This window comes from Oncorhynchus keta, chromosome 1 (assembly GCF_023373465.1).
Source record: "Oncorhynchus keta strain PuntledgeMale-10-30-2019 chromosome 1, Oket_V2, whole genome shotgun sequence".
NCBI lineage: Eukaryota > Metazoa > Chordata > Actinopteri > Salmoniformes > Salmonidae > Oncorhynchus > Oncorhynchus keta.
In genome coordinates, this window is record NC_068421.1 from 56,682,366 (window position 1) to 56,708,358 (window position 25,993).

General features: G+C 43.2%; 1 protein-coding gene across 4 annotated transcripts; it reads right to left on the reverse strand.

The window, feature by feature from the left end:
- Window positions 1-12,508: 12,508 nt before the first annotated feature.
- Window positions 12,509-25,671, reverse strand: LOC118388710 (caytaxin-like). Of its 4 annotated transcripts, XM_035778108.2 has the most exons (14): window positions 25,062-25,671; window positions 22,972-23,071; window positions 21,478-21,512; window positions 21,028-21,086; window positions 20,542-20,793; window positions 18,562-18,735; window positions 18,224-18,326; window positions 17,825-17,956; window positions 17,459-17,545; window positions 16,979-17,077; window positions 16,615-16,650; window positions 16,402-16,464; window positions 14,965-15,034; window positions 12,509-14,410 (listed from the first exon to the last, which is right to left on the reverse strand). In XM_035778108.2, exons 4-13 carry the CDS (start codon window positions 21,062-21,064, stop codon window positions 15,001-15,003), a joined length of 1,017 nt encoding a protein of 338 aa, XP_035634001.1. In that variant the 5' UTR covers window positions 21,065-21,086; window positions 21,478-21,512; window positions 22,972-23,071; window positions 25,062-25,671; the 3' UTR covers window positions 12,509-14,410; window positions 14,965-15,000. The 4 variants fall into 4 exon arrangements, with proteins under 4 accessions (XP_035634001.1, XP_035633973.1, XP_035633991.1 ...); XM_035778080.2 differs by lacking the exon at window positions 21,478-21,512; XM_035778098.2 differs by lacking the exons at window positions 22,972-23,071; window positions 25,062-25,671 and adding an exon at window positions 21,984-22,221.
- Window positions 25,672-25,993: the final 322 nt, after the last annotated feature.

Consider the following 25,993-nt stretch of genomic DNA (forward strand, 5'->3'; position numbering starts at 1 on the left):
CTGGCCACTTTAATAAATGGAACACTAATCACTTTAACAATGTTTATATATCTTGCATTACTCATCTCATATCTATATACTGTATTCTATAATATTCTACTGTATCTTAGTCTATGCTGCTCTGACATTGCTTGTTCATATATTTATATATTCTTACTTCCATTCCATTTACTTAGATTTGTGTGTATAGGGTATATGTTGGTTGGCAGGCTGCAAGATTCACACACCAAAATATAAATACAAAATGCAAGCGAAAAGAAAAACATGGTCATAAAAAACAAACACATTCATCAGTAATAAGGTCCTCAATCAGCTTTCTGAATTGCCCCAGAGGCACCAAAACATCACATTTAAGAACATTTTGAAGATTGTTCCACAAATAGGGTGCAAGAAAACTAAAAGCGGATTTACCTAACTCAGTAGAGACCAAAGGAATTTCCAGTTAGCCATCCCTGAGACCGGGTGTGGTAATTCCTAAATCTAAAGTTTAGTAATGATGTTAGGTAAAGTGGGACTTTTTGTAAAAGGGTTTTATAAATTAAAACAAAGCAGCGTATCAACCTACGTGACATCAAATACAGCCAACCAACTTTCTGGTAAAGAATGCAGTGAGGAGTACTAAACTCAGTGTTGCAAAATAATTTTCAGGGTAAGTTACTAGGTTGATTTGTTGCTAAAAGTTGCTAAATGCCATTGTGATGTCATTGCGTGATAACGTAAAACTGCGTCATTACGTAGAATACTCAATAACGTCAAATTGACTGGCCATCTCGGCAAAAAATATGATTTGACATTTGTTCAGGTACAGACTCCCTCCCACTCTTTTCTGTACAATTTTGATTGAGACATGTTGATTGATGTTGTAAGTTCTGTTCAAGATCAAACATTCGTGACCAACTATATTCATTGGGTTTGGTTCGTCAACAAAATTGCTAAGTTGGCATCACTGACTTATGATAAACTGCAGCTAACGTTTTTAATGAAGCGTTAGCTGCGTTCATATAGATCACATATGTCAGAGTCAAGGCCCGCGGGCCACATCCGGCCCGCGAGAAGGTTTTTTACGGCCCCTGGGATGATCTTGATTTATTATTAGAACCGGCCCGCAGACCGCAGCAAGCCGGCAGCCCGCAGATCTTTTACACGCACCAATACTACATTTCCCACAATGCAACGGTGACGCACCGAGCAGTAGGCTGCTTCATTTCAATATTTATTGGCACAGCAGTTGTCAGCATCACAGTAAAATTAACTTTCAGATACCCATCAAAAATGGCAAAACGGAAGGTGGACACTGAGAACCGGGGTTTCAAACAAGGTGGGAGTCGGAGTATTTGTTCACGGAGGTAGCTGGAAAACCTGTGTGTCTTCTGTGTGGAGAAAGTGTGGCGGTACTGAAAGAGTATAATCTGAGACGACATTATGAAACGAAACACGCGGACAAAAACAAGAATATGGACATGGAACAAAGGCTACAAAAGGCAGAGGAATTAAAACGAGGCCTCAAATCTCGACAGGCTCTGTTCAAAAAGCCAAATCACAAGGCCAGGCTGCTGTCAAGGCCAGTTTTATTTTGGCAGAAGAGATCGCTAAATCAGCCCGGCCATTTACGGAGGGGGATTTCATCAAAAACTGCATGATTAAAGTTTGTGACGAAGTTTGCCCAGAAAAAAGGCAACTCTTTTTAAATGTGAGTCTGAGCAGAAACACCATTGCCGAGAGAGTAGACCAGTTGTCCATCAATCTAAAAGAGCAGCTTGTGAAAAAGGGAAAAGATTTCATTGCATATTCCTTGGCTGTGGATGAGAGCACCGACATTTCTGACATTGCCCAGTTGTCAATTTTCATCCGCGGAGTGGACTCCAGCCTAAGCGTGACAGAGGAGTTTTTGGCTTTACGTCCTATGCATGGCACAACTACGGGGCATGATTTGTATGAAGAGGTGTCAAGATGTGTAAATGAGATGGAGCTGCCTTGGGAAAAACTTGTGGGTTTGACAACCGACGGAGCACCTGCGATGTGTGGACACAGGAGCGGACTGGTGGCGAAGATACGGGAAAAGATGCAAGAGGAAAACGCGACAGGTGAGCTGACAGCTTATCATTGTATCATACACCAGGAAGCGTTGTGCGGTAAAGCCTTGAAAATGGAGCATGTAATGAGCATCATCACGCGCACAGTTAACTTTATCAGAGCCAAAGGTTTGAATCACCGCCAGTTCAAGGCATTTCTGACGGAGTTAGAAACGGAGCATGGTGATTTGCCTTATCACACAGAGGTGCGATGGCTAAGCCAGGGAAAGGTGCTTCAAAGATGTTTCGAGCTTCGTGAGGAGATTTGTCTGTTCTTGGACAGCAAAGGGAAAGACACAACACAACTCCGAGACGAAATGTTTCTGTGTGAAATGGCTTTTCTGTGTGACATTACGAGTCATCTGAATGCAATGAACTTGCAGCTGCAGGGTCGGGATCGTGTCATCTCTGATATGTACAGTACAGTGAAGGCATTTAAAACCAAACTGACTCTGTGGGAGACGCAGATGCGGAAAGAAAATTTGAGCCACTTTCCCAGCTGCCAGACCATGAAAGAGAAGCTCTCTACCAGTGCGTTCCCGAGCGCACAGTTGGCTGATAAAATAGGTATGCTTGCCGCTGACTTTCGACGCCGATTTGCTGACTTTGAAGCACAAAAAGCAGGTTGGAACTGCTCGGTAACCCATTTGCTGTTGACGTGGAAAGCTCACCACCAAACCTCCAAATGGAGTTGATTGACCTCCAATGCAATGATGCACTGAGGGCAAAATATGCGGCAGTGGGTGCTGCGGAGTTCGCCCGTTTCCTCCCCGACACAATGCCCCAGCTGCGCATCCAGGCTGCTCAAACGTTGTCTATGTTTGGCAGCACATACCTGTGTGAACAACTGTTTTCTTTGATGAACTTGAACAAAACATCACACAGAAGTCGACTTACTGCTGAACACCTCCACTCAATTCTGACGATTTCCTCAGCTCAGAGCCTTACCCCGAACATTGATGAACTTGTGGAAAAGATGGGACACCACCAAGTATCACCCTCAACCTCAAACAAGTGAACATTACTGTGCAATCACATATTTAGAGTTTTTACTCAGTTCAAGTTTAAAAGTTAAAGTTTAATATTTGTTTTCACTGCATGTTACTTCTCCTTAAACAAAGTGTTGTTTTTGATTAATAGATTTTTGCACTTTATTTTATTGTATTTCAATCCAATTATATTTTAAAAATATTTCAGTTGAGTGGATGATAGAAAATTGCTATTATTGTTTTTTTCTTTGAAGTAAATTTAGCCCACTTTTGCTAAAATAGAAAATATAGGCTACTGATGGTGCCTTGAATACCGGTTTCTTTCATTTAATGTTCATGTTATGGGGATTTTTATATAAAGGAAATTTGTCTTTTGTGTCTGTTGAAAATTAAAGATTACTGACAGAGCCATAAGAAAATATTGCTTTATTTATCTGATCATATTGGAATATATTTGTTAGGTTTTCAGTAGGTTCAATTAGGTTCACTAGACTATATGCGTCATTTAAAAATTTTTCAATGAACATTCGAACAGTCCGGCCCTCGGCTTGTAGCTACATTTTTTATTTGGCCCTCCGTCCATTTGACTTTGACACCCCTGATATAGATGATGTTGCCATAGTCTAGGACCAATAGGAACATCGAGTGAATCATCTGCTTTCTACTATTTAGCGAGAGGCAAGACCTATTTCTATAGAATAATCCACTTTTTATTCTCAACTTCATAACGAATTCATCAATATGCTTTTTAAAAGACAGCTTTTCATCTATACAGCTGCCCAGATATTTGTAAGCACTGATATATGATCAATATGGATCCCGTCTAAAATACATATGCTTAAATCATCAGACTTATTTTTATGCGCTCTAGAGAACAACATATACTTAGTTTTACCTGCATTCAATACTATTTAACATTCTGAAAGTGTTGTGGCAGTGATTTCAAACCTGGCAATTTTACTGGTAAACTCATGGGTACACTCGCAAAGGTTGCCTGCCATTGTGATGCTTTAGTCAGGGGAGGGGGCAAGCTTTATGCAGAGGAGGGGAAAGCTCAACAAATCCCACAATTTAAATAAACAAATCACAGTACAGATTGAAGGGTACACTTCCTGCTATGGGTACACAAAGCTAACCTATGCCATGGGTCAGAGCTAGTGCAGATCAGCACGAGACCAATGCTAGTGTGGACCAGAGCTAGCTAGCTATAAGCTACACCCTGGCCCCGAGCTTGTTAGTGCAGACCAGAGCAAGACCACAGCTAGTCCAGACCAGAGCTAGCTAGCTACTATCTATGCCCTGGACCACAGCTAGTTATTGCAGACCAGAGCTAGTGTGAACCAGAGCTAGCTAGAATCTAGCTACGCCCAGGAACAGAGCTGGACCATAGCTAGTGCAGACTAGAGTTGTAGTTGTTGTCAGTAGTTGTGTGGTTGTGGTCGGTAGCAGGTATGTAGTGCTGCCGCCCTTACGAAAAAAGATTGCTGTAAGAGTGCAGTATAACCGCAGTATGCTGTAAATACTGGTTCCAAAATAACACTGTTTTCTTTACTACAGTAATTTTGCAGTGTAACTGCAGTTAGAGTGCAGTATAACAGTTATTCTGCTATTACTGTGTCCAAAATACCACAGTCGACTGCAGTTACTGCACTTTTACTGCAGTTTCAAAACTGCTATCTTTTATTGTAAAGGCGTACCGCGGGGGGAGAGGCAATCCCAATTTCTTTTCAATTTGACAAAACACGGAGCTGTTAAAAACATAATTGGAAAATTATTTATTATATTTTATTACCACTAAAATTAGATCTAAATTATATAATTACAAACTACAGATGTACAGCTGAAGTCGGAAGTTTACATACACTTAGGTTGGAGTCATTAAAACTTGTTTTTCAACCACTCCACAAATTTCTTGTTAACAAACTATAGTTTTGGCAAGTCGGATAGGACATCTACCTTGTGCATGACACAAGTCATTTTTCCAACAATTGTTTACATACAGATTATATCACTTAAAATTCACTGTATCACAATTCCAGTGGGTCCGAAGTGTACATACACAAAGTTTACTGTGCCTTTAAACAGCTTGGAAAATTCCAGAAAATGATGTCATGGCTTTAGAAGCTTCTGACAGGCTAATTGACATAATTTGAGTCAATTGAAGGTGTACCTGTGGATGTATTTCAAGGCCTAACTTCAACCTCAGTGTCTCTTTGCTTGACATCATAGGAAAATCAAAAGAAATCAGCCAAGACCTCAGAAAAAATTGTAGACTCCCAAGTCTGGTTCATCCTTGGGCGCAAACGCCTGAAGGTACCACGTTCATCTGTACAAACAATAGTACGCAAGTATAAACACCATGGGACCAAGCAGCAGTCATACCACTCAGGAAGGAGCTGCATTCTGTCTCTTAGAGATGAACATACTTTGGTGCGAAAAGTGCAAATCAATCCCAGAACAACAGCAACGGACCTTGTAAATAATGCTGGAGGAAACAGGTACAAAACGTATCTATATCCACAGTAAAACAAGTGCTATATCGATATAACCTGAAAGACAGCTCAGCAAGGAAGAAGCCACTGCTCCAAAACCCCCATAAAAAAAGCCAGACTACGGTTTGCAACTGCACATGGGGACAAAGATCATACATTTTGGAGAAATTTCCACTGGGCTGATGAAACAAATATAGAACTGTTTGTCCATAATGACCATCGTTATGTTTGGAGGAAAAAAGGGGAGGTTTGCAAGCCGAAGAACACCATCCCAACCGTGAAGCACGGGGGTGGCAGCATCATGTTGTGGGGGTGCGTTGCTGCAGGAGGGACAGGTGCACTTCACAAAATAGATGGCATCATGAGATAGGAAAAGTATGTGGATATATTGAAGCAACATCTCAAGACATCAGGAAGTTAAAGCTTGGTCACAAATGGGTCTTCCAAATGGACAATGACCCGAAACATACTTCCAAAGTTGTGGCAAAATGGCTTTGGACAACAAAGTCAAGGTATTGGAGTGGCCATCACAAAGCCTTGACCTCAATCCTATAGAAAATTGTGGGCAGAACTGAAAAAGCTTGTGTGAGCAATGAGGCCTACAAACATGACTCAGTTACACCAGCTCTGTCAGGAGGAATGGGCCAAATTCACCCAACTTATTGTGGGAATCTTGTGGAAGGCTACCCAAAATGCTTGATCCAAGTTAAACAATTTAAAGGCAATGCTACTAAATACTAATTGAGTGTATGTAAACTTCTGACCCACTGTGAATGTGATGAAATAAATAAAAGCTGAAATATATCATTCTCTCTGCTATTATTCTGACATTACACATTCTTTAAAATAAAGTGGTGATCCTAACTGACCTAAGACAGGGAGTTTTTACTAGGATTAAATGTCAGGAATTGTACAAAAATTAGTTAAAAATGTCCTTATAGTGTGGATAGCCGTGTTGCAGCACAGCTTCAGATGCAATCGTTAGGCAAGGATAAATTAAGTCTAGGAAAGGATGACACAACGTCTGTGCCACCAGTAAGTATAGATACCAGTCTAAATCCCCTCCGCACAATGTCTCCACAGCCAGAGACTTTTCTCAAGGCTTCTGGGAAAAAATGCTGTCGCTCATTCAGTCGACAGAATCGTTCAACCGGTTCTCCCCACTAAGCAACGAGTCAGTCAGATGCCAAGCCTTCTCCGATCTCTCCCCCACCCTTTACGGGGTCTGAGCCGCTGAAGCCTCCCACCATTAGTTCTGACAAATTGAAAACCATTGTCATTGGCAACTCCATTACCCGCAATATTAGACTTAAAAAGAATCACCCAGCGATCATACACTGTTTACCAGGGGGAAGGGCTACCGACGTAAAGGCTAATCTGAAGATGGCACTGGCTAGGCTAAAATTGGTGAGTGTAGAGAGTATAGGGAGATTGTTATCCACGTTGGCACCAACGATGTTAGGGTGAAACAGTCAGATGTCACCAAGCGTGTCAATCAGCTAGAAAGATGTGTCAGCATCGAGTAATTGCCTCTGGGCCCTCCCAGTTAGGGGGAGTGATGAGCTCTACAGCAGTCTCACAACTCAACCGCTGGTTCCCCCCCCCTCCCAAAATATATAATTTGTAGATAATTGACCCCCTTTCTGGGACTCACCCACAAACAGGATCAAGCCTGGCCTCCTAAGGAGTGACGGACTCCATCGTAGCTGGTGGGGTGCTCTCATCTTATCTATCAACATAGACCAGGCTCTAACTCCTCTTGCTCTAAAATGAGATAGGGTGCAGGCCAGGCAGCAGGATGTTAGCCAGCCTGCCAGTTAGCGGAGACTGCCACTAGCACACTCAGTGTAGTCACCTCAGCTATCCCCATTGAGACAGTGTCTATACCTCGAACTAGGTTGAGCAAAACTAAACATGGTGGTGTTCACCTTAGCAATCTCACTGGAATAAAGACCTCTTTCAAAGCAGTCATAGTCAATGAACTAATCACTGATCATAATCTTGATGTGATTGACCTGACTGAAACATTATGTATTTCCCGTTTAGGTTTATGGAGCATTCAAACCAATGTTAATATTTGCAGATTTTAAATCGTTATAGTTGAAAAAGTATTAATAAGATCAAAAATATGAATACAAGCAATCTAAGTTGGGTCAGCCTGAACCTCTCAAAGTTAGTTAGGTTTTGAAAGCTTAAACCAGGGGTAGGCAACTAGTTTGATGATGATTTTACGATTGCCGGGGGGCTGAAACATAATTATAATAATGTATACACTGCAAATTGACCACAACTAAGCCAAAAAATAGATTGTATTTGTCAGTTGGCTTTTCATAGCCGAGCAAGACAGCAGGTGTGGCATAGAGACAGAGAGAGGGTCGAAAACACAAGGTTCAGTGACAAGGTAGCATGACCTGTGAAAAGGTCAGGGTTCCATAGCCGCAAGCAGAACAGTTGAAACTGGAGTAGCAGCACGACAAGGTAGCACGTCCTGTGAAAAGGTCAAAGTTCCATAGCCGCAAGCAGAACAGTTGAAACTGGAGCAGCAGCACGACAATGTAGCACGTCCTGTGGGACGGCATGGAGAGTGACGTGGATAACAATCTCCCTATACTTTCTACACTCGACAGATTTAGCCTAGCCAGTACCATCTTCAGATTAGCCTTTACGTCGGTAGCCCTGCCCCCTGGTAAACAGTGTATGATCGCTGGATGATTATTTTTGCGTCTATTATTGTGGGTAATGGAGTCGCCAATGCCTGGCCATGCAGCCATGAGTGAACAGGGAGTACAGGAGGGGAATGAGCACACACCCCTGAGGGCCCCCCGTGTTGAGGATCAGTGTGGTGGATGTGTTGTTATCTACCCTTACCACCTGGGGGGCGGCCCGTCAGGAGTCCAGGATTCAGTTGCAGAGGGAGGTGTTTAGTCCCAGGGTCCTTAGCGTAGTGATGAGCTTTGAGGGCACTATGGTGTTGAACGCTGAGCTGTAGTCAATGAACAACATTCTCACATAGGTGTTCCTTTTGTCCAGGTGGGAAAGGGAAGTGTGGAGTGCAATAGAGATTGTGTCATCTGTTGGGGCGGTACGCGAATTGGAGTGGGTCTAGGGTTTCTGGGATAATGGTGTTGATGTGAGCTATGACCAACCTTTCAAAGCATTTCATGGCTACAGATGTCAGTGCTATGGGTCGGTTGTCATTTAGGCAGGTTACTTTAGTGTTCTTGAGCACAGGGACTATGGTGGTCTGCTTGAAACATGTTGGTATTACAGACTCAGTCAGGGTTGAAAATATCAGTGAAGACACTTACCAGTTGGTCAGCGCATGCTCGGAGTACACGTCCTGGTAATCCGTCTGGCCCTGCGGCCTTGTGAATGTTGACCTGGTCTTACTCACATCGGCTACGGAGAGCGTGATCACACAGTTGTCCGGAACAGCCAATGCTCTCATGCATGCCTCAGTGTTGCTTGCCTCAAAACGAGCATAGAGCATAATTAGCTTGTCTGGTAGGCTCGTGTCACTGGGCAGCTCACGGCTGTGCTTCCCTTTGTAGTCTGTAATGGTTTGCAAGCCCTGCCACATGCGACGAGCGTCGGAGCCAGTGTAGTACGATTCAATCTTAGTCCTGTATTGACGCTTTGATGGTTTGTCTGAGGTTAGAGTCCCGCTCCTTGAAAGCGGCAGCTCTACCCTTTAGCTCAGTGAGGATGTTGCCTGTAATCCATGGCTTTTGTTTGGGGTATGTACGTAATTGCTCCTGTAAGTCACTCTGGATAAGCGTGTCTGCTAAACAACTGTAATGTAAATGTAAAATAGGCTTGGGCAGTATACAGGAGTATTTGAAAATAGCCACTGGATGGTTTTTCAGTATCATTAAAACTTTTGAAGTTTTTTTATACATTTTAATATTAGTAGTTACCTTTTAAGTAAATACCAGCTGTTTAACTTGTACAATACATTATGAGATAAAGTAGATCCCCCGTTCTTAATTTCACATGTCACATTATTATACATTATTAAGCTTACCGGTAGTCCCCAGTCACATGTTGTTTGTTTACAAGAATACAACATTGAAAGATGGGAGAGATTGCTATCCCTTCCTGTAGAGAAAACAAAGAACAACCTGAGATAGAAATCCAGGGGCTTTCTGATGCCCAAAACATTCACTATCAACATGGTGCCTGGAAGATGACGGATAAGGAAAAAAGGAAGAAAGTGGAACATATTATGAATAAATATGGAGTGGGGGATTGCAGAAGCCTTCTGGAAGATCTGGTGAAGGAGAAGATGGCGGATAAGGAAAAAAGCAGAAAAGTGGCATATGTTTTGATGGAATATGGAATGGAGGATTACACAGAACTTTTGGAAGAGCATTTACTTTCCTTTTGGAAGGAAAGTGAATGTGACGAGAGTGAGTGTAAATTCATTGAGGTGGCAGGTGATGACCGCCGTAAAGGAGCTGAGTGTAGAGGGAAGAAGCGTGGTGAGGAGGGTTGGCGTCCAGTGCAAAAAGAGTATTACGTGCTCTAGAGATGGAACCTGACTAGAGTATGGATGTAGTACCTGCTGTGAGGACCACTGAGTTCGTGCCTCGTCCCGAGGATGAAAAGGATGTGTGTTCGTTCGGGTTGGGTGGAGAAGGGGTTGGGGAATGTTGAGTTGGTGAGAGTAATTCAGAGTGCATTAGTGATGATTTATTGTGTTTCTTCAGTCCAGAGGCAGTGGGTGCTCAGGCTCACGCTATTAGGGACAAGAAATGTGACGTGCTCTTCTCTCCTGAGGAGGGCGCCGTTGAAAGGAATGATAACGGGGGTGGCATTAAGTGCCCGACAAGGTCAAGTTAAGAAGTGTAAGTTATCCCGTGAGAGCTTTTGTTTTCTGGAAATACTATGGTGTTTTAGTTGTCAAGTTTATGGGCATGAGACGAAGGAATGCGTAGTAGCGGTGGAGAAAGTTGTGTGTGTTAGCTGTGGGGGTGATCACGGGGCGGGAGATCGGAGGTGTCCGGTGAGAGAAAGGCATGTAGAGTTAGAGTAGTACACAGAGTGTTGTATGCCTAAGCGTGAAGAGAGTGGTTGAGGAAGATGGGTACGGGGTGAGGGATAGTGAGAGGATTCCTGTGAGTAGGCAGAGACCAAGAGAGAGTGATGGGAAGAATATTTGCTTCAGTAAGGTGGGATTTTTAGTATTTGTAGCCATGGTCGTCACAGAAAATAGAGGTTGTGGTGGCAGTGGCAGAGAGGTACTTGGGATTGCAAGGATGTACTGCAGAACAGTTTGGTCGTTGTTCTGGTGTAGGATTACATAGCGTTAAATAGTGGAATGGGGTGGTGTTTTTTAGAGAGGGTTAATAGTTGGCAGGGTAATTTTCCTTTTTCCCAGTTTTGTATTACCGTATCAATAATTGAATGTAGGTAGGCAGTGAATAGCCTCACACACCAGTACAGTAGGCGGTGGCGTGTACCCCTAAAAATTGGATGCAATCCACCAAACCAAATCCTAAAGAAGAAGAAGAAGAAGAAGAAGAGGAAGAGAGACTGGAGCCTTGTGAGTCGTTCTGTTGTGCAGCACATACCAGGTGATCTAATTACAGCATGGAATTCCAACTAAATGTTTGCCAGCTGGATATCTTAGAACTATGAACTGTCTAAAATATGCTAAATGCTAAGCAGTTGTGCATTTGCTTTGCTAACTTAGTAGCTAGTAATCTAGATAAGGGGTTAGTTTCTTGCAGTCAAGCTCCTATTGGTAACATAATCCCCTGCTGGATCAAGAGCCTTGCATTCTAATATTTGGTTTGTGCGTACAGAAATCTGTGAGTAGCATTATTTTTGTTACTTCTTGTTACTTCATTATCATTTAGGTAGCATTCACTATGGGATTTGACATGTACTTGTTAGCATTGCTAACCTTCGGATTGAAAACATTGCCTCTTGTGTTCAGTGCCGGTATTACAGAATATCCCAGAAGGTCACAAGTTTATTGTCAAGTGCACATGTACAGTGGAATGCCTTTCTTGCTCTTTCCAAAGAATGCAGTAATCTGTCTGAACAAGGTCGGTATGAAGGTATGACAATCTGGATACCGCCCAAGCCTACTTCATAATGTCTTTGAAAGTAATTGAAAAACCCTCAATAGTATTTGAAACCAGGTCTGTTGTCTTGTCTCATTTCCTGAAGGCCATTCTCAATTTAGATCCTATGTGTGACTGACCAGTGACCAGCGCTGCCTCTGTCACTAATACAGCGGAGCTGATGTAACTGTCAGAGTTGTTCTAACAGAGCCGCGGGGCTCGTGATAAGCGTCAGAGTGTACATGGACGTGTGTATCATGACTGTGTATTAATAGGTTCCTTTGAACCACAACACGCACCTTTTAGGGACATCCGGCGTTGCTTTAAGTCAACTCAGTGAACACCTGGACACCCTCACTTCTATGGTAAGGCAAATGTAACTGTTCCTTTTCTCAACAAATCAGGTTTGATTCGAGTCAAAGCTCGAATCTATCCGTACATTCGGAATGTCTGAAAGATAGAAATGTATTTCTGAATGACTGAATGATATATCTTGGATTCATTTACAGCAGTGGGTAAATTTAGAAATGGAAGAATACAGGCCGCAGAGAGAGATTGTCGGGTGGAACAGTTTATTTCTTTGTATTTACATGGAAGAATGTACATCACAATCTAAAGAACATCCAAACTACATAGCTACATATCCCAACCCCATTTCAAGCTTTGCAGTTTTGAAAAATAAGCTACACACAGTATTCCAGCCGACAAATTGCCCACTGATCTCTTCCAAATCTTCCAGTGTAATAACATATTGTGCTTTTAAAGATTGAAAATATGATTGAAAGACATTTCTGGACACTCAGGGGTTGCTTTCCATGTAGAACATTTTGCCAAAACAAAATATACTTCTGTCAACAAGATCAGTTTACTAGCAATTTGGGGGGGATCCCAGTAGTCAATTTAGAATTGTACATTCCATATCATAGTTTTCTGTGTAGAATTTGGTGAAAAGAAGGAGAGGCACTCAGAAGAGCTGACATCCCTTAGAAAACGGCACTCTCTCTCCAGCAGCTTTGGGAGACTGCAGAAAAACTCCTGCAATTCTGTGCCACGTTTAAGCCTACCTTTTGACGGGATGGGTATTTCTCTACCAGAAATCAAAGGCAAATGAATCTGTCCAATGTTCTAACGTAACACTACAATTATGTGTATACAAATGTTTGGAAGCCATTTTCTTACTTTGTCCATTGAATATCAATCACCTCTAGTCTAGCCCATCGCCATCCACAAACCTGTCCACAGAAAATGACTTCTGTTATGTTTTATATTTATCAAGGTATCGTTTGAATTTGGATGGCACTTCAGAAAGAGACATTTTTGATTATCATAATTGTCTAGACGGGTTGACAGGTTACCAACAAATACAATGCATGATATTGATTGTACTACAGTATACTTGTACAAAAATTAGAAGAGCACACATAAATCCATCTTGAGTTACATATTAGGAAGGCAACCTGTCCCCAAATATACACATCTAGATGTTATGCTCACAATTTAATGACAATCAAATTCTATAGTGCAAAACAACACTTACAATGCATGTATGTATGTATGTCATTTTTACAAAAATAAAAACTCTTAACACTTCCTCCCCTCTACCACCCGGTAGGTAAGTATCCAATAGAAGATTGACCATTAGGCGATTGGTCTGTAATCTAATAGGACATCTGAAGGTACATTACATGCTGACAACATGTTGGCATGCTTTGACTGCACCCACAACACAGCATGATACAGAAATTATACCATTAAGTCACAACATCAATGACTGAAAAACTGAAATGAAATGCAGTCCACTTGACATTACAGTCAAACCAGCACATTTCTTGTTCTTACTTTCAGTGGGCCCCCATATTAATGTACAGACAAGAATCCTGAGGCACATCAGAATGTAAGGTACATGGGTTGGTTAGTTGGGCACTGAATGATCCCCGGACCAATCTGGGTATATGAAACATGATGACATCCAAATTATTAATGCAAAACAGTTGATCAAAAATAAAGCCTGTACTCGGACAAATTATGAGGCCAAAATGAAGCAAAGGTGAAGGCATCCGATGTCTCGCAAAGCATTCCAGTCTACATCTAAATGTTCAAGGGCAAGCATAGCGCTAATGGGTGAAATGATGCCACAGCACACCAATGCTGAGCACTAAGGGGCATTGCCTGACTCTCTGTTCCTCCTCCCCTCTTCTTCTCTAAGGCATATCTTCCTCTCTGTAACTAGGCCTGGCAGAGCCCTCGGTGCAGCTCCTAGGACACACCATCCAACACTGTCTGTATACAGTAGTTAATACATACTCAGGTCTAGTCTACCATTGTCCCTGCAAGAGCCTCCAACACAAAACTGTAAAAGGTCTGGTTACCTGCCTGCCACTGACACCTTACACCATTTATGTCCGGTGGAACATTTTCTACAATATTCGTGTTATTTTTTCTGAAATCTTGACTTAGGCAAAATGATTGCAGTGTCATCTATTTTTGAAATGGATACAAAACCCAGGGTGGTGACTGGGGGCGGCGTTTAAAAGTAACTACTTTCAGCGGTCGTAAAATTATGTAACATGGAGTTGTACAGTCCCCAGAACAGACAATTCCTTGGAATGTCCTGACGGAATCAGTTGGCATCCTAAGAACCGCTGAGGAGTGTGTTGGGGAGTTTAATATCTTGATGGAAAAATCTTCAGCTTGATATTTATAGATTAGGAAGTATTCTTAGACTTGTTGGACTTCATGTTTCTTCTTATAAACACTGTTTTCATGCTCCAAACTTCTTTCAACAACTGCACAGATGATACAAGACACCGTCATTAAGAAGCAGGTTAATGATATAAAAACTTCCACAAGAATACACTTTTCAAAACAGCAGACCAGGTTCACAGAGCAGTTCATTTAATACAGCTGACCTTATTGTAACATGAGTGAGGCTGCGACATGCCTGACCTCTTGACCCCTGAAAGTCCCTTGATGACACAGTAAGACACACACACATTCCTGACACGCTCACCCATTAGGCCTGGCTGGCTGCACTTGATCGGGCATTCCTGTACAATAGCACTGAGGACTGGCTGGGTCTGATTCTTAAATGGCTGAGCAGGTGGACATTACGTAACAGTAGACATTCAAATGGTGCTGGTGGTTTAAACATCTGTTTAAGTGGTTAAATGGCCTGACCACAGAATGATATCTTAGAACTCATTTAATAGGATCTCTATAGGCCTGACTCCTGCCACAGGCTGCCAGTGGATACCGTATGCACAACGTACATTGTATTTATGAGTGCAGTGTCACCTTGTAGTCAGTGTGAGAAGAGCAGTAGTGTTGTGTCCTTCCTTACCATGGTATGAGATGAATAAAGAGGAGCAGGTCCCTTTCAGATTCCTTGCCCTGTGATCATTGACTTGGGCCTGCAAATGACACGAGTATGAATAAATAAATGTCTCTGTGACTTTGTTTCCTGCTATACTGCTGTTGAGAGGTAATAGTGTCCGACAATGGCCATGTTGACTGCTGCTTGATCTATACCAGGTACACTACATTACCAAAAGTATGTGGACACTTGCTCGTCGAAAGTCTAATTCCAAAATCATGGGCATTCATATGGTGTTGGTCCTCCCTTTTCTGCTATAACAGCCTCTACTCTTCTGTGAAAGCTTTCCACTAGATGTTGGAACATTGCTGCAGGGACTTCCATTCAGCCACAAGCGCATTAGTGAGGTCGGGCACTAACGTTGGGCGATTAGGCCGGGCTCACAGTCGGTGTGCCAATACATCCCAAAGGTGTTCAATGGGGTTGAGATTAGGGCTCTGGGCAGGCCAGTCAAGTTCTTCCACACAATCTCGACAAACAATTTCTCTACGGATCTCGCTTTGTGCACGGGGGCATTGTCATACTTAAATAGGAAAGGGCCTTCCCCAAACTGTTGCCACAAAGTTGGAAGCACAGAATCGTCTAGAATGTCATTGTATGCTGTAGCGTTAAGATTTCCCTTCACTGGAACTAAGGGCCCTAGCAACCCCAGACCATTATTCTTCCCCCTCCAAACTTTACAGTTGGCACTATGCCTCCGTGAAGGTAGCTTTCGTCTGTCGGACTGCCAGATGGTGAAGCGTGATTCATCACTCCAGAGAATTTCCACTGCTCCAGAGTCCAATGGCGGCGAGCTTCACACCACCCCAGCAGACGCTTGGCATTGCACATGGTGATCTTAGGCTAGTGTGTGCCATGGAAACCCATTTCATGAAGCTCCCGACAAACAGCTACTGTGCTGACGTTGCTTCCAGAGGCCGTTCGGAACTCGGTAGTGAGTGTTGCAACCGAGGACAGATGATTTTTTACACGATACACGCTTCAGCACTCCCCGTTCTCATTCTGTGAGCTTGTGTGGCCTACTACTTCGCGGCTGAGCCGTTGTTGCTCCTAGACGTTTCCCATTCACAATAACAGCACGTAGTTGAACGGGGCAGCTCTAGCAGGGCAGGAGTTTGATGAACTGACTTGTTGGAAAGGTGTTGTCCCATGACAGTGCCACGTTGAAAGTCACTGAGCTCTTCGGTAAGGCCATTATACTGCCAATGTTTGTCTACGGGGATTGCATGGCTGTGTGCTTGATTTTATACACCTGTCAGCAACACCTGTAGCCAAATCCACTAATTTGAAGGGGTGTCAACATACTTTTGTATATATAGGGTATCTCCAACCCTGATCCTGGAGAGCTTTAAGATATCCGGCTATCACGCACAGGCCGTTATAGTGTAACTGTCTACTCCCTACCTCTCTGCCTTGGCTGAAGAAGACGCGTGTGGGTTTGGCTGTTCCTGCTGTTCCTGCTCCATCCTGTACAGGCAGAGGGAAACAACACTTGAATAAAAGCTTGATGAATGTATTGACTGAGGATACATCATGGATCACCCCTGATTGAGTACGAGCATGGCATGTATGCCTGGTTAATTCGATCTAAAAAAAATATATGTAAATGTGTTTTACCTTTCTTTCCGAGCTCTGATCCTCTCCTCATCAAATCTGTAAAAAGAAAAGATTAAGATCCCTTTTCTGATCCAAGTCCTTTTCCAAGAGTGAAATACAGATACAATCTTACATCAAATTTTTTGGCTGACAAACCAAATGAACATAAATTCCCATTTGAAATCTTTTTGATATTCAAATATGTTCTTCTATGATTTATTTACTGTCTCAAAGTCTCTACCAGGCATCCGTGTCTATTCACGGAGGGGGAAATTATTAGCTTGCAAGTTTACATCATTTATTAGTCTGCAAATCACTGCAGGTCAGTGAATGATGGTGGGAGTCTTCAGCTTAGTTACCCCCCATAGTGGTTGATGATACTTACTGCACCACACACTCGGGGACCTGCACATGTTCCATGGGGACCATCTCTGCCAGCTCATCCAGACTATGCACATACTGAATCTTATTCATAAACTTCACACTGCAAATAAGAACAGGATAAAAACAACAACCAGTTATATTGGTTTTATATGGATAACTATTAGTTATCCATCACAGTGGCGATATGTAGCATAACTGTATTATGAAAAAACTTTTGTATCATTTCAGACAAGTTTTGAAAGTGCTGCTAATGAGCCAAAAGTGGTCCCAGTTTTGTGTGTACTACGTCATCAAATTGTGTACTACATCATCCATTTCGTATGATATGTTACGTCATGCAAAATGTAAAAATAAAATATATTTTTTTTTTAAATAGCGATTCACATGTGTTACGAATCCAATTCATACTATATGTTACAAATGTGTAATGTTTTAGATCCTGGAGTACCCCTTTAACATGATGTTGTTGTTCTCTGGTCACCTGATAAAAGGCCTAGATATGGCCAGCACAGTGCGGATGAACCAGGTGGGGTGGGCGATGACCAGAGACTTCAGGTTCTTCCTCAGCCTTCAGGGACAACAGAAATAAATAGTTGAAATAAGGCAATACATACATACATTCATCTCATAGTGCTGGAAGACTCTATCAAGCAGCCTACCGTAGTATGAGTCAACCCTCACTTCCCATTGACTGCCAGTAGCAGTGACAAGCTCAATTACTCCCCATTAGTTTCTCCTGAGAGTCAGTCAACATTTGTGTTATGCAAATCCATCCCATGCTGACAGTATGAATGATTGCATTATCCATGCTGTCATGCAGTGGTGTATACGATATAAATAGTCTTACCTCCTATCAATCATCTGATAGCATTTCTTCAGCCATCCTATGCCCGGCATCTTGCCCCGCGGTGTGGCTCCATTCATGTAGATGATCAAATAGTCCTCAGCAACCAGCATTTCTAGACTGCTGACCACATACCTGAGATGGCAATGAGGAAGGGGAAAATATTGAGGTTTATTTTATTGCTACCGCGGCAAGCACTAATGAAATCTCGAGTTCCCATTTTCTGGCAGCATAAATCTTCACTACAAAATGATTGCGTGATGTATGACATGATCTCTCTGATTTCAATGATAGTATACCAGGCGTGATGACCTAGTTTTAAATATCACTCTGTGGTAGTTGGGCATTTGTGCCTCTTGCCATAAATCAGTATCTTTGCAATTTGTAAATACAGTAACTCACAGGAAGAGGTTCTCCATGATGTAGTGGTAATCTGCACAGCTGCTGTCGGGCAGGTAGCAGGCTGAGAACACTATGATGGCATTCAGACCCTCGCCATAGTAACCTGCAGAGGGAGAGAAGAGCGACAGTTGACATGGCCTGTAAGTTCATCCCGTTGGTGTCAATTACCTGGATGCAGAACCATCAATATACAGACATATACCGACGTAAACTCAGTTTGAGATTGAATGGGCACCATGTTGGCACCAAAGGTTTTATGACAATTCAATTCTAATTAGTTGAACTATGTATACAGTGTATCTATGGCTCTGGCTGGATGCTGTTGGTTGGATACTGACCCCCATGGGTGATGACGCGGAGGTACGGCCTGATGACCTGCATGTCGATGCGGTGCTCCTGCTCCCCAATGATCACCGTCCTCCACAGGCGCCCGTTTCCCCCTGTCCCATCAGCACCATCCTCCTCTTCTCCGTCACCAGGCCCCGCTTTGGCGTTGGCCACTGGCGTGTCATCTGGATGTACATAGTGAAAAGTTTGAAGGTGTTTATGCTGTAATGTGTAGTCACAGTGGGTTAAAAACAAAGGTATTTCTGTTAGTGAGACATAATGCATGTGTTTTATGTCATCCACCTTTGTCTCTTCAGTATTTTAGCTGCTGTTCTGTTCAGCTGTAGTCTGATAGCATGGACTTTTTACTACGCAGCTATTTACACTGAACAAAAATATAAACGCACAAACAATTTCAAAGATTTTACTGAGTCACAGCTCATTTAAGGAAATCAGTCAATTGAAATAAACTCATTAGGCCCTAATCTATGGATTTCACATGACTGGAAATACAGATACAATACAAATACCTTTAAAAAAAAAAAAGTAGGGTTGTGTATCTGGTGTGTCAGTATCAGGTGTGACCACCATTTGCCTCATGCAGTGTGACATTTCTTTCGCATAGAGTTGATCAGACTGTGGATTGTTGTCCCACTCCTGTTCGATGGCTGTGCGAAGTTGCTGGATATTGACGGGAACTGGAACCCGCTGTTGTACATCTCCACGCAGAGCATCCCAAACATGCTCAATGGGTGCCAATTCTGGTGAGTATGCAGGCCAAGGAAGAACTGGGACATTTTCAGCTACCAGGAATTGCATACAGGTCCTTGCGACATGGGGGCGTGCATTATCATGCTGAAACATGAGGTGATGGCGGACGGATGAATGGCACGACAATGGGTCTCAGGATCTCATCACGGTATCTCTGTGCATTCAAATTGCCATCGATAAAATGCAATTGTGTTTGTTGTCCGTAGCTTATGCCTGCCCATACCATAACCCCACCGCCACCATGGGGCACTCGGTTCACAACGTTTACATCAGCAAACCGCTCGCCCACACAACGCCATACACACTGTCTGCCATCTGCCTGGTACAGTTGAAACTGGGATTCATCCGTGAAGAGCATACTTCTCCAATGTGCCAGTGGCCATCGAAAGTGAGTATTTGGCCACTGAAGTCGGTTACAACGCCGAACTGCAGTTAGGTCAAGACCCTGGTGAGGATGACGAGCATGCAGGTGAGCTTACCTGAGACGGTTTCTAACAGTTTGTGCAAACCCACAGTTTCATCAGCTGTCTGGGTGGCTGGTCTCAGATGATCACGTAGGTAAAGAAGCCGGGTGTGGAGGTCCTGGGCTGGCGTGGTTACTCGTGGTCTGCAGTTGTGAGGCCGGTTGGACGTACTGCCAAATTCTCTAAAACTAAGTTGGAGGCGGCTTATAGTAGAGAAATTAACATTAAATTATCTGGCAACAGCTCTGGTGAACATTCCTGCAGTCAGCATGCCAATTACACACCCTCAAAACTTGAGACATCTGTGGAATTGTGTTGTGTGACAAAACTGCACATTTTAGAGTGGCCTTTTATTGTCCCCAGCACAAGGTGCACCTGTGTAATGATCATGCTGTTTAATCCGCTTCTTGATATGCCACATCTGTCAGGTGGATGGATTATCTTGTCAAATGAGAAATGCTTACTAACAGGGATTTAAACAAATTTGTGCACAACATTTTTGAAAAAATAAGCTTTTTGTGTGAATAGAACATTCCTGGGATCTTTTATTTCAGCTCATGAAACATGTGACCAACACTTTACATGTTGCATTTATATTTTTGTTCAATATATCGAGCCAGAGTGGGTGCCAGATGTCTGAGCTAGCTACGTACATCTTGCCAAACAACAAGTTGTCTAAAGCATACAGACTGGCATCCAGGCTACCAGGCTGGCACCAGGGCTTCCGTTATTCCACGCCGCATGAGCTCTACCTACCTTCCCATTCCAGCTCGTTGCCGTTGGTGATGAACTCCAGGGAGTCGTTGTCGTCTGGGGTCTCGATGTCGTCCACATTGATGTCCAGGTCGTCGGGCGTATCCAAGAAGTCGTCAGACAGCAGGGAACCCTCGCTGTGGTCCAGGGACAGGTTCATGTCCGGGGCCACTAATGTACGCCGCTTACGATGGGTGGACCCTCCTCCACTTCCGCCTCCTCCAACTGCATTAACATTCAGAGAGTTGGGGGGAGCTGTGACAGAGGAGGTGAGACTTATTAGCTACTGATAGTGTACACACATGACATCAAGTTGAATTCACGGGTGCAGGGTCCAGGAAGTAGCATGTTAGATGAGGCTCATTGTTAGAAAGTAATACTGTATATTAAGCTAAAGTGGCTTATACTAGATCAAATGTGTTAACTTTACCAAACCAAAAACATCTATCTTATGCCAGACAGGTGAGGTGTTATTTCAATTACACTTACAGGCTCGGTCATCGGTGAGACCACAGGAAGACTCCATGTCACCGTCCTCAGGAAGTGGTCTGAAAATCAACACAGAGAGCCCATCATTCTGTCAGGGCCACAGCCACACACAATAGCATGACATGAGCAAACACTAAAGCCAGCCAGCCTGACTCAAATAAACCAAACCCCAAATAGTCCTGGAAGCACACTAGTACATCACCACATCAATGCAGCTGGTGCAAAATTAACACATGCCAACGATCATGTCAGTGGGGTTGTCAGTGATCTGGCTCAGCACCACAAAGGGAGCACAGAGAGAGGAGGCTAGGTGGTAATTAGCATCTCCCCAGGGAGCTCTTTAGATTATAGACCTGCCACGGTGTGCGATGTGGGGAGGGAGGTAGAGGCGGTGGTATGTCAACAAACCTTATTCACTGTACAGGGGAGGCAGACACACCGTTAGCTTACCCCTTAACACGTGGTGTAATTTCCCTTGTCACTTCCTGTAACGTGAAACCAGGAGGAGGACATGGAGGAGGTGGAGAATGAAAGGTATAATACAGGGGGGAAATGTCAACAGCAACCAAATACCAAGAGGCACTGGGGAAATATAAAGTATACAGCTCCACTGTGGTCCACTGCTGCGTAATACTAAACCATCCTTTCAACCTAACATCCCACGGAGGACAGACAGTCTATAACAGTGTTGCCAAATCAACATGACTGGCAATAACAAATGACAAGGGCATCCGTTACTTGCATGGTGTCCGATCTAGCATCCCTGAGGCGTCCCACTGCTATAACTACTGGCAAGCTTCCATTGTTCAAATAACCAGTTTCCTACAATAATGACACCATGAGAAAGAAATGAAATAGGAATTATGTCTAACAGAGGGTATGATAATCCAAAATGTCAGGCCATATTCTTCTCCTATATGATGATGAGGGCTAAGATATCAAGAGCTCCTGCTTACCTTATCAAGAATTAGGATGGATTCAAAGACGGTCCAGGCAACTACTTGATTTTACAGCACAGGATCCTAGAATATTATGCATGCCCTTTTCTCAGTCGATCATAGGGAGCCTCAGGCACATCATCATTCAGAGCCTAATGATACATATACTTATTTTATCTTCCTCCTTTTCCTTAATGCTGATCTGCCACCATTTTCCTGGTGATGCTGTGTTGTTGACTGGCTGCTGCGTCACATGACGTTACCCACTACCATTTAAGGAGAGAGCTGCACCTGCTCCCTGTCTCCGCTCCCTCAGATGGAGAGAGACAGGAGGAGGCTCTTTGCTGTCAGAATGCTCTCTCTTTGCCTTTCTTCTTCACAATCCTTTAATTTCATACTGAGCAATTATCTGATCTCTCTGTGTCTCGCAATGACAATAAAGAGGAAAGTCCTGCTTAAATCCAGTCCTCTTTGTAATTCTTCAGTGCTTGGAGGACAATTATAATTTTTGTTTAAATTCTGTATAGATCCAGTGTTTGTGAATGTTTACGGCACATATTATTGTCATGTGGCTATTGCAATCAATGTCAGAGGTTGATTTCAGTAGATGGGGTATCTGCTAGGTATTCCAGGCTATAATTACACCAGCTGCACAGGGTTAGCTCACTGGGAAATCCTCAAGCAAATTATACTGGAGCAGATTATAGTCCAACAACAAACATCACTGCGGGCATGAGGTATTGTCATCTACCAGTTGTGATGAAAAAAAACACACAGAGTATCATTCTAAAGTGTATTACTGTGTGCTTATTCTTGCAAGTACAATGTAACAAATAGTGTAACCTTTGTTGTTACACTGTAGGCTGTATAGTGTACTTACTGATGGATTACTGCTGTCAGTATAATGTTATGGTGAGTTGTTACAATACTTTACACAGTATTGGACTCTGCAGGACTAAAGGACCCTGTAAAAAGTAAAGCATCATCAAAGTCGTCTGACACCCACCTGGGGAAGTCTTCATCCTGCCACTCATCTTTACATTCCATGTTATCCATTCGTAGTGTCGCCTCTGTGGTGCCCATCCCATGGAAGGGAGGGGAGGAGCCTGGGGCACACAGACATAGACAGACCATACATAATTAACCAACCAACAATAATCAATCACAGATGGGGTTGAGTTCCTTCCTGTTACAAGGGAGCGCTTTGAGCATTGGAAATGATATGTAGATCCAATCACCATTACCATCACCATTATCATTGGCATAATCAAATCATAGCCTCCGGCTATAAGCGGGCTCAAACCAAATCAATCCCATCCTCAGGTAAGAAGCTCAAATGGCAATAAGCCCATGTCTTGTGTAACACAGAGAATTCCTCCGTTATAAAACAGAGAATGCATTTATACAAGAGGAACAATGGTACGGTTATTAGTATTTTATTTAATTAATTAGTATTTATCATTTCATTTGAGAAACTGAATCCAGGTCACGAGGCGTTTATCCCCATGTGTAGCATGAGAGGAGCATGTGACTGAGGTCCCCTTGCTCCTTCCCTCAAAGTCAGTCACAATTAAGGAATTTCGTCGGTGGAATCCAAGAGGCCAGGAGAAATCAACTCTTAATCCCCCCTCATCAGCTACTAATCCTCAGTGCAGTTGCCACCTTTTTGATGTGTTCTGGTTTATCCTGTCTGACACAAGTTTAAAGAGACAGTTCTACAGCTTAATAATCCTGGCTCCAGATACCTCAAGCTGGGTTGACATCATGTTAGTCAGTGCACCGTGTCGTAATCACTCACATTCTGTTTTCGAGGGAAATGTGTGACTTGCGTTTCAGTTTTCGTTACCATCATCGGCTATGTTGAATAAGAAAGAGACACTAAAATTATTCAAAGTCAGATACAACCTCAGTATAAAATATACAGTGTATGATTCACTGCATGGGACTGATTGTGTTTAATTGAACTAAATTACTCCTCTCTTTGTACCTCTTCACTCATGTGGAAAATCAACAGAGGCTGACTGAGGTGTACTGAGCGGCTTAGGTTCCCCAGGTCAGCTGTGGAAATAATTATAAAAACAGATACACTCAGGGAGGGCTCCGAAAGTACATTATCTGCCTGTGGGTGTGGATAAGTGGCAATACTATCTTTGAGAATTCACCTAACATAGACACAGCAAAATAAGTAAGGCGACCAGAACATGATTTGCAAGGCAATGTCCTACACACATCAAAATGTTCACATGATTGTTTCCATCAGGTTGTTGCCCGGCAATACTGTTAGATGCATTGTAAGAAGTGTTTTGTAAGGTCAACCTCTATTACAGAATGTATACTGTACAGCGACATCATATCCACTCCGAGAGGGTGTAGAGCAGTGTACTGTATCCCGAAGGGAAAAGCAGCATACTATAAGACCCCAGCCATAACCCACAAGAGAAGCTGCTTGTATTCCATGTCACTTCGATTGAGCATGCAACTGTGAGCCTTATTGTGTGACCAGAACAATTTGCATACCATACACCCAATAAACGCATAAACCCAACTGTGTGTGCCTAGTGAAGTGATACAGTATCCAAACTATAATTTGTCAAATGAAGAGAGGGCTGGAATGTTATGAATATGGAGGGAAGAAGAAAAGCCCACCAGCATGAGAGGTAATGAAAGTAATCAATTGCCTGCATCTTTCATTTTCCAAACACTATGGATTGTTTTGCATCCTAACACTTTCATAAGTTAATACATTGACAATCCAAGGACAGTACTACATTTCTGGAGGGCATACCAATGGAGGCTATATCTGTAGGCAGGAAGGTATTCAGGATGCTGCCATGACGAGGAATAATAGCAGTGTGGGAAAACTCGACAAAAGACTTCAATCACATCTGCAGTCTGCATGTGCAAGGAAAATGCAAAAGCTGAATACAATGGAAATCGACAGTCTTTCTTTGTCATCTAATCCTATAGATGTGTATCTTATATAAGAGTTAACATATTCATGAGCTACTATACATTTACTACACACACACACACACACGCACATACTGCATGAGGAGTCTAATAAAGAGTAGAGGAAGAATGCAAAGGCGTACTCACATGGGCAGTAAAAGATCCCTTGAATCACTGCTGTTCGTCCCTCCTTTGCGTCCTCCCTCCTTATTCACTGATGTAGAGATTGGACAGCTAGGAATTGAAATCCTTCAGACCAGGGTCAATACATGGGTCTAGTGAGTCGCCCCCCACGTCGTCCCGTGTCAGGCAGCAGCAGCAGGTGTCTGAATACAGGGTGCAGCTTTGTTCCCCCCCTGTCTCCCTCCACTTCTGTTAGGGAAGGAGGGTGTGAAAGAGACTGGCCCTGAAGACTGAAGTGACAGGCTCCTTTAGAGCTCCACCCTACCCTTTTAATTTGAAGGAATCAGTGTTGTTATCATGATGACTGTTTCTGGTTGTCTACTCTGCCCATGTATTTCTGTCTAAACTCTAAATCTAAATCTCTAAATGATGAGAATCTCTCATCTCTCCATCCCATAATAGCGTGTACATCAGCGCCAATTCCTCTTCAGTAGTTATACTGTACTTTCCACTCTGCTCATGTTGGTTTAATCCAGTCCATGCTGGGATAACCGTCCTGTTCATATCTGCCTGTTTATACTAAAAACACCACCTACATATCAAGTCTCCCTTTGTGCTTTTGCTCCATGAACTGCTGTGAATGGTCCTCTATGCCCACTGTTTCCTGGCAACAGCATCTCTCTCTCTCTCCACACTCAACACATCACCACCCCACCCACCCCCTACCCATACACAGACACTAACTTATTCAGCCTCCCTTGCGCACTTCAGTTCTCCACCAATCATATCCCCCTTTCATCCACAAATTTCTCACCCGCTGCTTATGCCCCACCCATTCCTGTCCTCCTTTCTCCCCTTTTCCTGCCCAGCTGCAGGAGTGGACTTCCCCTCTATCGAGCAATCTGCCCTAGACAGCAGTGGCGGTGGCAGGCGGCCATGCAATGCCAGTGGGACAC